Genomic DNA, 12,996 nt, shown 5'->3' with positions numbered 1-12,996 from the left:
ACACACACATACACACACACACACGCACGCACGCACACACACACACACACACACATGCACACACACACACACACACAAACAAACACACATACAGGTTAAGTTAAGAGTAAAGAGTAAATCTCCACAATATATGTGGTTTAGATCTCAATACAAGAAAGGCCATTTGTCTGGAATACAAAACGCTGGCATAACTGTAAATGAACAATGCCACCAGGAGGTCTCCAACACCATTCTGTACAGACAGCAGAGGGAGCTGTAACTCTCCCTGCTGAACTACGCTCAACTCAATGACTTGCTATGCAACAGCCGCAGAGGCAGCAGAAAGAGCCATGGCAACGCTCCCTTCCCCGAACAGGGAGGTACGTCCTTACTGCAGGAGTCAACATCATCACATTAGGAGCCGTCTCTCCTTATTTCTATGCACTTGTCCTCCTTGGCCTCTTTTCCCTGCACTGGTGGGCTTACACCCTGGTGCCACTCTTGCAATCAGACAGTTTTTACCTGACTGAAAATCCTTGCATTTGTACAGATATCGACTCAACCCCCTTAACTCAGCAACTTCCTCCAACTTGATTATCTAATCAGAATTGGATCAAGTGGACCAAAATGCATAATATCTGCCGTACATGCTTGTATTGGACACCCCAGGCTCAAAGTCGCTCCGTCTGACACCAGGTTCTACTCTGCACTTCTTCAAAACCAGATGTTACACTGAACTAGAACTACAACAAAGAAACAGGGCTCCCCCAAAACGTTCTTGTTCCAGAGGATAACGAAACAAAAGTCTGGATGTCCTAACATGAACGACACAGGCTGCCGCCGACATTCCCATTTGTTCGTTTTGAGTGACTGCTGTTTTATGAAAGAGCTGCTCTGCCTACTTTGTCTTCTGTTGTCAGATTGAATCGTGTAGATGGGGGGGGGGGATCTACTCAGCGGTCTCCCCGAGGACACAGAGACCACTTCAGGCCAACGGCCCCCTTCTGCTCTACTGGAGGGGGGCGGTCGCTCATCTTATGTAACTAGTATAAAACATGACAGACCGAGACGACCACACGGTAAGCACGCCACACGGCATTACAGTGGCTCCCTAACGGCCCTATAAGGCGCCACCGCTGTCACAACCCGACAACACCCCATTGTTAAAAATGCAACAATACAAGCCACAGCGGAGGGAAGCCAAGGGGACTGGATTGGAACTTTCTGTAGGATTCTGCACGCTTTATGGACTCTGTTGCAGCCACCTTCAGCCGGTGGCGTCTGGCTGAGTCAGCTCCCCTCCTGTCAAGGATATCAGCAGTGCTTTAGTGTCAAAGACAGAACCCTGCTTTATCACGCCGTCCCCATAAAGTGACACTGTATCCTGGATGTAATGGTCCATTCAGGGGTAGTTTGGTGTTTCAAATTAAAAAAGACACTCTTTAAAGATTATACTGGGTGTGCCTTTGGGTTGGCAATGCCTTTATTAATTCAAGCAATATGAGAGAGAGAGAGAGAGAGAGAGAGAGAGAGAGAGAGAGAGAGAGAGAGAGAGAGAGAGAGAGAGAGAGAGAGAAAGAGAGAGCAGGTGAGAGAGAGAGAGCGAGAGAGAGAGAGAGAGAAAGAGAGAGAGAGTGAGAGAGTAATATGGAGAGAGAAGGAGGGAGCGAGAAGAGTAAGAGCTATATGAGAGAGAGAGAGAGAGAGAGAGAGAGAGAGAGAGAGAGAGAGAGAGAGAGAGAGAGAGAGAGAGAGAGAGAGAGAGAGAGAGAGAGAGAGAGATTAAGAGAGCAGGTGAGAGAGAGAGAGCGAGAGAGAGAGAAAGAGAAAGAGAGGGAGAGGGAGATATATGGAGAGAGAGAGAGAGAGAGAGAGAGAGAGAGAGAAAGAGAAAGAGAGGGAGAGGGAGATATATGGAGAGAGAAAGAGGAGAGAGAGAGAGAGAGAGAGAGAGAGGAAAAGAGTAAGAGAGAGAGAGAGGGAGAGTGAGTGAGAGCGAGGGAGAAATATGGAGAGAGAAAGAGAGAGAGAGAGAGAGAGTGAGAGAGAGAGAGAGAGAGAGCGAGAGAGACAGAGGGGGAATGAGGGAGGAGAACAGTCTGCCTCAGGAAGAGGTCAACCGAGGACAGGATGAATGATAAAGTTGGCAGGGAGCAGCGTTGCATGCATTTTGTGTTTATATTCTTCCAGCAGTTCAGCTCTAGACGCAGGTCTCCTAAGAGTAAATATCCTGAACACATATGGGCATACATTAGCATCACAACAAATGCACAATGAAAATTCGAAAGTGAACCTTGGCAGGTGTTTGTGTCTGAGGGACTTTTTGTGGAGGGGGGGGGGGCATTCATTTTCATATGCAAGCTATAGGGACCAACAGGGACTGTGTCTCTGCAGCTGCCTTGAGCCACACCCCACCTATCTTTTTATCTACTTAGTGGATAAAAGCTGTCTGTCCTCAGCGATGGTTTATTACAGAGATATTCTCCAGTGTCTTCGCCTTGTCTCCTTCTCTCTGTGCTGTTACTCTCTTTAGGTTTTTTTTCTGCTTCATCTCTCTCCCTTCTCGTTTTTTGCCCTGCACATCCCCCCCCCACACACACACACACGCACACACCCACACACCCACACACACACGCAAGCACACACGCACACACACACACACACACACACACACACACACACACACACACACACACACACACACACACACACACACACACACAAACACACTCACCTCCTGTCTCTGTCCCTCTCCCTCTCTCTCTCTCCACCCTTTCTTCCTCATCTCTCTCCCTTCTCGTTTTCACCCTGAACACCCCCCTTACACACAAACACACACACACACACACACACACACACACACACACACACACACACACACACACACACACACACACACACACACACACACACACACACACACACACACACACACACACACACACACACACACACACACACACACACACACACACACACTCCCTGTCTCTCTGTCTTTCTCTCTCTCTCCTCCCTTTTTTCCTCGTCTTCCTTGCTCTAATGGAATTGCGCTCCCCTTCTGTCCTCAGTCAATTGACAACGGGCCAGTTGCTGCTCACTGCACCAGTTTAGCTGAGTCATACTGGGCTCAGGCGGCCCTCTGATTTATGAGTCGGGATGTGCGGAGGGCTGAAGAGGCAGGCAAAGCGCCGGTGTCAGCCCCCCCCCCCCCCCCCCCCGACGATCATACAGTGACTGCGAACAAAATGGGGGAGCAAAACCCCCTGACTTATGGGAGAAAGACACCACCATAGGTATTGTTCGGTCTGTAATTGTACGTGATGTATATAATAATGTTCATAAGGGATAATGTGCTTGAGGTCAGTGTTTTGTCCCTGGCTGGGAAAGTACTAAACTGTTTTGACTTTCTTTCAGTTTTGGGGTTGGAAATTGCCCAACCCGATACAACACCAGCCAACAACTCTCTTTTGTCTGCCAACAACAGTACAAATTATTCACCGTCACTTTAAGGAAAAGTGGCTAGTCACTGCCCAGGGACTCTTTGATAGAATTTCGATACAACCTTGCTTTTTAAAGCACAGATATCGACCACAAAATTCTAAATGTTGTGGTGCCTTTATAGCTTCTTTTGTTCATCGTGAACCATACACAATCACAATCCAACCAATATTGAGTTGATGTATTTATGGCTTTATTGCAGTTAAATCGCAGCATTGAATTGACAACCCCCATGGATAAGGATTTGAGATAAGGCGCTTCAAACATTGTCATCAATAAATAGGCATATTGTGGTGTCAGTAAAGCACACAGGTATTGGCAAACAAAATTCTACGATGCTTCCGAACATGTAACACACCCTGTCCTTCAAGAGATTCCGTTGATAAACATTAATTGCGTGATGTCTTTGCTCGTAGAGTATGCTTGCATGCGTCCATGCTCTGACTTTACTCATACTTTGTTATCGGCTGTTTCACCAAGTTATGATCTTCTCGTTTGTAAGAGTCTTACAATCATTTGAATTGATCAAAGATCTCTGCGTATGGAGCACAGAAAAAGACATCTCCGGTCATGTAAGACTTATAGGCATTATTCGGAAACAACGTATCTTAACAATTTAAACTTTCTTTGTGTCGTCTTGGGTTTTGGCCGGTGCCTCCTCTCCCTTGGGTTGTTCCTTCTCTCCCTCATCCTTTTCCTCCTTTTCTGCTGCTCCCTCTTCTTCTTCAGCACCATCTGGAATGGATTAAGAGAACAAAAGTGTATCACGATAAGCTCTGCAAAAAGGAGATAACATAGCATACAATGAAACATCATTATATTGATTAACATCGACACGCTTACCTGCTGCCTCTCCTTCGGCATCTCCCTCTGCAGACTTCTCATCACCTTCTCCTTCCTCTTCGGCTCCTTCCTTGTCGCCTTCTCCCTCAGTTTCTCCTTCTTCCTCAGCTTCTGCCTCGGCGTCTCCGCCTTCCTCTTCACCTTCTGCCTCTGCGTCTCCGCCTTCCTCCTGACCTTCTGCCTCAGCGTCTCCTTCAGCCTCTTCTGCTGCTTCTCCTTCCTCTTCCTCGGCGTCTTCTTCCTTCTCTTCCTGGTCCTTTTCAGACTCAGCCTCTTCTTCGCCCTGAGCCTCCTCAACTTCCTCTTCTGCTTCTTCTACCTCAGTCTGCTCTTCCTCTTCCTCCTCTTCTTCCTGATCCTCCTCTCGAGTGGCTTCTGCCTGCTGGGCGTGGCTGGCTGAGATGATCTCCTCCTTGACGAGTGCTGATCCCAGGCGATAGCTGTGGAGGTAGGGGGCTGCGGAGCTCAGCTGACTCTGCATCTGATACTGGGGGTAGCCAGAGGACATGGAGGAGTACATGCTCTGGGAGTAGTGGGACATGGACGGTCCGCTAAGGCGGTTCTCTTCCCCTTCAAGCAGCTTCCTAGGAAAAGCAAAACAGAGAGGAAAATGTACGAAGGATAAATACTGAATTCCCTCGTGGGATGGCGTATACTGTTACAACGGTGAATTTAATTATCTTTTAGGTAAACAGCTGACCTGTATGCGGCAATCTCGATGTCCAAAGCCATCTTAACGTTCAGGAGGTCCTGGTATTCTTTCAAGTAACGAGCCATGTCATTCTTGTTCTGCCTCAGCTCATCCTCCAGTTGAACGATTGAGACCTGCAGAAGAATAATACAGTAACACAGCAGTATAAGAAACCTTTACTCATAAACAATTGAAAAGAGGAAATCCAGTGCAACAATCTTAAATAAGTCAAGTGCAACCAAAGCAGAAAGTGTTGATGTTTTTGTCAATCTCCAACCTGCAGTTCTGTGACCTCGTTGCTCTGGTTGTCCTGTACTTCCTGCAGCTGGCCCTCCAGAGCCTGGTTCATCTCACGGCAGGCGTCGATCTCCAGCTCTCTGGCTTTGATCTGACGGCGGTACTGCTGGACCTCGTCCTTGGCGGAGCGGGCGTGGTCCGTGTTGCGGGCCGAGTCGACCGTCATCACGTTCATCTTGGTGCAGAACCACTCTTCGGCCGACTGGAGGTTGCGCTGGGCCAGCTTCTCGTACTGGACGCGGACGTCCCGCAGGGAGGCGGAGAGGTCCGGCTTGACCACCTCCATCTCCACTGACACCTGGGCGCTGTACTGCACCTGGGACTGCAGCTCTGAGATCTCGCTCTCGTGCAGGCGCTTCAGGAAGGCCAGCTCGTCCAACAGGGTCCCGACCCTCTTCTCGTGCTCCGCCCGGGCCAGGCCCGCCTCGTCTGAGACCTTCCTGGCGTCCACGAGCCGCCCCTCGGCGTCCTCCCTGGCGATCACCTCCTGCTCGTAGCGGCCCTGCAGGTTGCCGAGCACGTCGTCCATCTGGTCCCGGTGGTTCTGCGCCGCCTGCTTCTCGTGGCCGGCCTCCTCAACCGCGGCCCTGAGCTGGCGCAGCTCCTGCTCGTACAGGCCGGCCAGGTTGGAGGGCTCCGTGTGCCTCTGTCTCAGCACCAGCAGCTCCGTCTCCAGCAGCTTCTTCTGCTGCTCCAGCTCGTGCACCCGCTCGATGAAGCTGGCGAAGCGGTCGTTGAGGTCCTGCAGCTGGGCTTTCTCCTCGGTCCTCAGGGTCTTGAACTCGGTGCTGACCTGCGCCGCCTGGCTGATGCTCAGCTCGGCGGCCGAGGTGGAGGAGTACATGGGAGCGGAGTACTGGGTGGTCCGGCTGTGAGAGGGGTACACCCGGCGGGCGGAGGAGCCGTAGGTGGGCGCTGCGGCGTGGCTAGAGTACATGGTCCTGGATACGATCCCGCCGCCGCCGCTGTATCCGCCGCCGCCGTATCCGCCGCTGCGGACCACCGTTTTCCTCTTGTAGGAGGACGGCATGTAGGAGTCATAGCCAAAGGAAGTCATGGCTGCTCTGAGTGGAGGTAGCCAGGACGAGTGTACAGGGGAAGCGGCGTCCCGGCTGCTTTTATAGGGGCCGGTGATGACTGTGACGCAGGCTCCCGCACCCCGCCCGGCGGGACATTCTCTTCTTTTTTTTTTCTGCAGGCATGCTGACTGAGGGAATCGATAATGATGTTACCGACCAGCCAGTCTCAGCATCGAGGGAGGCGGGAGAGAATGCACTGCAATGGACAGGGTCAGTGAGGACAGCACTCGGTGGTATGGATAGCTCTGGGAGGAGTGTTATCGTGATGCGATTGCTGTGGTTTTGAGGCTCTGTGGAGTTGGCAGTTGAATTCGGTGTAAAAGAGAATAAGTCAGGGAACATACTGTCACACTGCGACTACATATTTATGCATCTCCATGAATTGACATTATTTTTATGTATTCTTCTGGTGCTGCAGAATGCATTTTTATTTGCTGTGGACGTGACTGCAGCGTATCAAAGATCTTGCAGTTATTATCCTTGATTGACCAGTTATTGACCATTCCATATTGCAATAAAGGCGTGGCCACTCGGTGCTGTCTGTCCACAACTTGTGTGGACACCGCAGGATGGACAGACAACATTGTACTTGGCATAATAACATAATAACATTGTAGTTATCTATGAAGTAACTTTGACAGTGAATGTGTACATTGCTTTAAAACAAAGAGTGGTAGTAAATACAGAAAAAAAAAGATCCAAACTAAATGCCCTAATAAGTTTTAACTGATTAGGCTCTGGTAATACAATGCACGTTGAAAAAAAGCACTAAGAATCACAATCTGATAAGGCAAACTCCCTGTGTTTCATATTGTATGGGATGGTTCCAATGCTGGGTGCAAGGTGTGTGGTCTCCCCGCCCCCAAAACATCGCGATGTCTCATTGGACAAAAAGAAAGCCGCGACACTATCAACCAATAGGACGACGGGTTGCTAAATCAAGGAGTGGCCAAGGCGACATGCTGCGGCTGTGATGCTGTGACGTAGAATACTAACGCTCACAACAACAAAGGATGGCTCGGTAAAGTTTACACCACTCATTTGGGCCCATTCCGCCGTATAATCACGTCGGTATCCGCAGTTTGCTCCACAATCAGAGTCGCACTGAACCCATGCAGCGACCGTGGAGGTGACCGGTAAGACCTTCAGGCTCACCGGGGATGCTCACCCAGGGAGGCTAACGTTAGCTCTGTCGGCCTAGATCGCTAACCGGGTTATCAGATATTAGGTCGAAGTATTTTATTGTTAATGGCCAAGTGGTCAAGACTATCTTTCTCAGATTCTGCAGGGATCACAGGGGCTGCTCCCCCACAACCATGCAACTATATGAGTATATTAAAGACTATGCTGCAGGAGTCTGCATCTGCAATTGTATGTGTGATCGTCCCCGATGCATTGTCAGTAACTTAAAAGTGTCATCGTTTTGGCGCTATTCAAGATCATGTCGGCACTGGGATGTAATCAGCGTTATGTGGCCAGACACTTCCCTGAATACAATCCAAAAGCTAAGGATAAGCAGGACACGGAGGGAAGACATTGACAGCAAAAGAGTCCAGAGTCAGCGAAACTGACACTAGGTCTGCTGTTAACCTTCCCTTTTCTGGCTGACTGGTGTTGATCAGAGCTGCTGTTTCCATGTTGCAACACTGCCACGCCCTACTCCAAAATATTAATCCATTCATTCATTCATTCATTCGTTCATTCACTGTCTCTTATGTTTCTGCAGCATGAATGAAAAGCCACTGCAGTTAGTTTGAAGCTCAGTTTCACTGTTATCAAAATGGTAAGATCTTTTACTCAGCTATCCTGCTTGATTTTAAAGCATTCAGCAATTCCATGATGGCAAACCTACAATACGCTTTTCTTCTATGTGCTTATCTGTCATTTTCTCCCCCCCTCCTATCCGTTTCCAGATTCGAATAGCAGCATTAAATGCAGCCTCGACAGCGGCTGATGAGTCACAAGACCCCCAGAGAAGTCGCAAGAGTCAAACGAAGGAGGCGCAGGTATAAAGAATATGTGCAAGTGCAAGCCAATCAATTACTTTTATACTAAATGTACGACTTCCATGAAACCCAAGTGAATCTTTTTTTCTTTATGTTCTTTGCAGGAAGCCGAAGCGTTTTCTTTGTACCACAAAGCTTTAGATCTTCAGAAGCACGACAAGTTTGACGAGTCTGCCAAAGCATATCATGAGCTCCTCAAGACACCGTTACTTAAAGAGGTATTATTACTCCCTGTTCTGGTGCACTTCTGCTAAGAGGAAATAAAAATCTATGATCTATGAGACTGTCTCAAGCGTCTGCCGGAGCTAAATGCAGCCGTCAATCATTCTCTCCTCATTGTATACCTTTGCTAAGTTTAGTTCAAGCTTTAGGTTATTTTAGTTACATTTATGAAACCGTTAACTGTGAATATTTCAGGCCAAGCCCTCCGAGGACCAGCGGGTGGGGACCAAGCATCCTGGGCTGATGCTGAAGTACTCCACCTTTAAAAACCTGGCCAGCCTGACTGCTTTGCGGGACGATCTGGAGACGGCGATGGAGTTTTACCTGGAGGTATAATATAGATGTATTTTGGTTTGAACACCACCTGTTGTTGGTCCGGTCCAACAAAGCTCCTTTGTCTTTGAGATGAATCCCCGTCTCTCTTCCTGTCGCCGTCCTCTTCCAGGCCGTGATGCTGGACTCCACCGACGTCAACATGTGGTACAAGATCGGGCAGGTGGCCGTGCAGCTGGTGCGCATCCCCCTGGCGCGGCATGCCTTCGAGGAGGGCCTTCACTGCAACCCCGACCACTGGCCCTGCCTGGACAACCTCATCACCATGCTGTACGCGCTCAGCGACTACACCTGTGAGTCTGGTTGGACCCACGCGTTCTTTAAAGAGCAATGTTTGAAGAAAAACTCAAGGAGACGATGTGGCAGTGACCTTAGGGTCACACGTAGTTCATTTTCTTGTATTTAAGACGCAATGTATACGATTGCAACCCCTCCGAGTTAGTAGGCGGGAGAATTTCAGAATAAAAAACTCAATATGTGTTCTTTCCACTGAGAGAGGTACAGGCTGGCAAGACTTTTTTTAATTTGTAGAATATATCGGTTATAGGATGTGATTTTATTGATAACATTATTGAAGACACTATTGATCAGCATTGACTAGGTATGTCCAGGTCATTTTTAGCAATGTTACACAATGCGACTTTAATCGTTGTCATATTTCTGGTCGACAGCTGTAGAAAAGTAGGGTTAAATTTTTGTAATAATCTGTACTACAACTCCATATGCAGCCGTTCCTCTACTTCAACAAAATAACCTTATCTGGTTTCAAGTTGACGTCACTCAAATGCCCCATCTTTTTGTTTCCGTGTTTGTATTCGTCTGCATGGCTGCAGATTGTCTGTATTTCATCTCCAAAGCGCTGGAGAAGGACCACTGCTACACTAAAGGCTTGGTGCTGAAGGAGAAGATCTTTGAGGAGCAGCCCTGTCTGAAGAGGGACACCATGCAGATGTTCACCAAATGGTGAAGAGCATGCATTTTAGTTTTTCCTTTTAACGTTCACTTCCTTTTCCTGTTTCAAAATACCCAGTTTCTATTGCGCTTACTATTTTCTCTTGCTTGTGTGCAGTGACATGTCTGTCCACTACGTATCGGTGGAAGAGGAGGAGAGCCTCTCTCTGGTGCAGGAGGCCCTGGAGCTACGGAAGCGTAGACAGGCCCTGTCCCACCGGGAGCCGCAGCCTGACCTGCTCCTTGTCCAGCCCATAAACTGCTTCTCGTGAGTCCCCCCCTCTATGCACCCATCAGCAACCATCTATTTTCAATGCCGGATTGTCCAGTTCGAATTAGGGTTGCCGCGGGATACGGTATTACCGGTGTTGGGGACAACACCGATTACTCGGTGCAACACAGAGTTTTTTTTTATTTGTTTTTTTTTCAATAATAAAAATAGATTTCTGTAGAAATTAATGGTGTAATAATAATAATGTAGTAATAATAGATAGGCTACCTAATAAACCGTTGGAACACACAAGACCGGTAACCATAGCACCGCCGGTAAACAAACCCCGCGAAGCCCAATCCCTACGGGAGCTCCCCGCGCTCCCGTAGGGGGAGCGCCGAGTGTTAGACGAGAGTTGACGGAGAAGATGGCGGTTGACCTAGTTTCAAAGTTTATACCGTTTATACTCGGTAATACCGGTGTTGACACGAGTGTATTACTCGGTGTGAAAATGTCCACACCGCGGCAACCCCAGTTCGACTGCATTCTGTCTGGATTCAGGTGGAAGAACCTGGGCGAGTGCCTCCTCGCGATGTACCGGCACCAGACCACGTGTGAACCGCCACAGCCCAGCCTGGGTCGCCGGGTGGACCTGTCGGAGTACCGCGACCCCGACTGCCTCCAGAAGCGGCCCCGGCCCAGCAGCCCCGTGGCCCCCGGCCTGAGCACCGTGGCCCCCGGCCAGAGCACCGTGGCCCCTGGCCTGAGCACCGTGGCCCCTGGCCTGAGCACCGTGGCCCCTGGCCTGAGCACCGTTCCCAGCAGTCCCAGCTCCTCCCTGCCCCCCGTGGCTCTGCCGGAGACGCTCGCCGCGCCCCAACCGGCCCTGGCCTCGCCGGCGCCGGCCCCTCTGGCCCCTCTGGCCCCGTCGGCCCCGCCCTGCTCGGTGCCGGAGCCGACCCCCAGCCACGCCACTGTGGAGGTCACCACCACCGCCGCCGTGGCCACCACCCCTCCAGGTTCGAGTTTGTGTGGAACTCACCCTGCAGATGCATGCTTAAAGATCTCCTATTATACTACTTTTCTGGTCTTCGTTTCTTGTTGATGACTCCTAATAGAGCAACCTGAAACGAATCACAGCACAAAAAACAATGTCGATTTTCGGGAAACTCTTCCTCCCATCCGGGCGCTTTCAGCATTCTCTGGCAACACTCGGCTTCGTCTAAAAGGGAACACGTCTAAATGCATGTACGTCATTATTTGACACTCAAGTATGGTTAAACATGACTTTAAATCATTATAACAACATTTATAGGTCATAAAAGTCGAAAAAGCATAATAGGTGCTCTTTAATGACATACAGGACTACATTTACACTTACATGTAGGGCACTTAGCAGACGTTTTTATTCAAAGCGACTCACAATAAGTACAATTGTTAGAAGAAAGAGAAACAACAATATATCGCTGTCGGTACAGTAAGGCTGTTCATAGAACCGAGTGCCAAGCACTAACCATCACTAGGTTAACCCATTCCCCGTAAGCAACAATGATAGATAGGATAAGATGTTACACGGCTAAGTACTATTTTGAAGTGCTAGGTCATGCATGCGTCCTTGCACTTAAAACCACTACATGCTGCATGCTGACAACGAACCCACACCCTGTTGATCCCTCACAGCCATGGAGCCCTCCCTGGCGGACAAGGCGAAGAAACCCCCCAAGAGGAAGCGCACCATCGAGGACAGCGGCGAGACGGCAAAGCGGCGGTCGGCGCGCGTCCGCAACACCAAGTGCAAGAAGGAGGAGAAGATCGACTTCCAGGAGCTGCTCTTCAAGTACCTGCCCTCGAGGTAGGGGCCGGGCCCCGGGGCCGGGGACATGGTAGTGGGGGCTGGGTCTCTGGAGCTATGTGCAGGGCTGGGCTCTAGTAATCGATTTGCTGATTAAAATAGATCTTCCTTGGAAGTGTCTGCTTATCTCAGGAGGTAGAGCAGTTGTCTTGTAACCGAAGGGTTGCTAGTTCGATCCCCAGCTCCTCCTAGCTCAGTGTTGATGTGTCCCTGAGCAAGACACCTAACCCTAACTGCTCCTGACGAGCCGGCTGTCGCCTTGCATGGTTGACTCTGCCGTCGGTGTGTCGATGTGTGTATTAACCAATGTAAGTCTTTTTGGATAAAAGCGTCTGCCAATTGTCTATCGATTTTGAATAATATCATTTGTCATAATGCCCCAGGTTAGAGGGTTTCTTGTACAATTTGCAGCATTAGTTACATAAGGATCGATTTAATATCCAAGCAAAATTGGTATTGTAACTGAAATATCCCGAACCGAATCGATATTGAATCGAATTGAAGATTAAATTGATTCCGGACCTTGTGAATGGGAATCTAATCGTTCTGGTAAGTCAGTGGCGATGCCGAGCCCTATTCCCGTCCTCACCCCCACGCCTCCTCTTCCGGGTTCATCCTCCAGGCTCCGGAAGTTCGACCCCGAGGACGACGACGAGAGCCTGAGCAACATGGAGACCCAGAGCGACGCGCAGGCCGACGCCCAGCTTCTCCACGGCAACGGCCTGTCAACGGCGGATCTCATCGAGTACATGGAATCCGGTATGCGGCCGGTCAACCGCAACGAGGATGCATTTCCAAATGAGGCACCAGCCTCATTACGGCACTTCTTGCTTTTTAACTTGCATTTTTATTGAGTTTTCACAAAGTTTTTGAACAGAACAGCTCAACAACATTATTGAAATAAGAAAAACCCAAAGAAATAGGGCAAAAAAGATCAACCTAAAACAGTAAAGCATATAATAGTTGACTGGTAGTATCTCAATGTTCAATCTAAAGTTTTCGGATTGGGCATTCATTCCGTGTCACAACGCTTA

At 49.4% G+C, this 12,996-nt stretch overlaps 2 protein-coding genes across 2 annotated transcripts in view; one reads left to right on the top strand and one right to left on the bottom strand.

The window, feature by feature from the left end:
* Positions 1 to 3,648: 3,648 nt before the first annotated feature.
* On the bottom strand, positions 3,649 to 6,406 carry LOC132467961 (neurofilament light polypeptide-like). Its single transcript, XM_060065555.1, has 4 exons — positions 5,289 to 6,406; positions 5,021 to 5,145; positions 4,321 to 4,904; positions 3,649 to 4,212 (listed from the first exon to the last, which is right to left on the bottom strand). The coding sequence occupies exons 1-4, from the start codon at positions 6,363 to 6,365 to the stop codon at positions 4,094 to 4,096; spliced, it is 1,905 nt and encodes a 634-aa protein (XP_059921538.1). The 5' UTR covers positions 6,366 to 6,406; the 3' UTR covers positions 3,649 to 4,093.
* A 939-nt stretch (positions 6,407 to 7,345) lies between these two features.
* Positions 7,346 to 12,996, top strand: part of cabin1 (calcineurin binding protein 1) — a 51,002-nt gene continuing 45,351 nt past the window's right edge. The window contains exons 1-11 of the mRNA XM_060064785.1: positions 7,346 to 7,523; positions 8,114 to 8,170; positions 8,301 to 8,393; positions 8,498 to 8,611; positions 8,811 to 8,945; positions 9,061 to 9,241; positions 9,782 to 9,911; positions 10,018 to 10,167; positions 10,672 to 11,129; positions 11,791 to 11,962; positions 12,585 to 12,721. Coding sequence (XP_059920768.1) covers positions 8,168 to 8,170; positions 8,301 to 8,393; positions 8,498 to 8,611; positions 8,811 to 8,945; positions 9,061 to 9,241; positions 9,782 to 9,911; positions 10,018 to 10,167; positions 10,672 to 11,129; positions 11,791 to 11,962; positions 12,585 to 12,721 — 1,573 coding nt within the window. The 5' untranslated portion in view covers positions 7,346 to 7,523; positions 8,114 to 8,167. The remainder of the gene's footprint in view (positions 7,524 to 8,113; positions 8,171 to 8,300; positions 8,394 to 8,497; positions 8,612 to 8,810; positions 8,946 to 9,060; positions 9,242 to 9,781; positions 9,912 to 10,017; positions 10,168 to 10,671; positions 11,130 to 11,790; positions 11,963 to 12,584; positions 12,722 to 12,996) is intronic.

The sequence above is a fragment of the Gadus macrocephalus genome, chromosome 11 (assembly GCF_031168955.1).
Source record: "Gadus macrocephalus chromosome 11, ASM3116895v1".
Taxonomy (NCBI): domain Eukaryota; kingdom Metazoa; phylum Chordata; class Actinopteri; order Gadiformes; family Gadidae; genus Gadus; species Gadus macrocephalus.
This window is presented reverse-complemented; position numbering and strand designations above follow the sequence as displayed.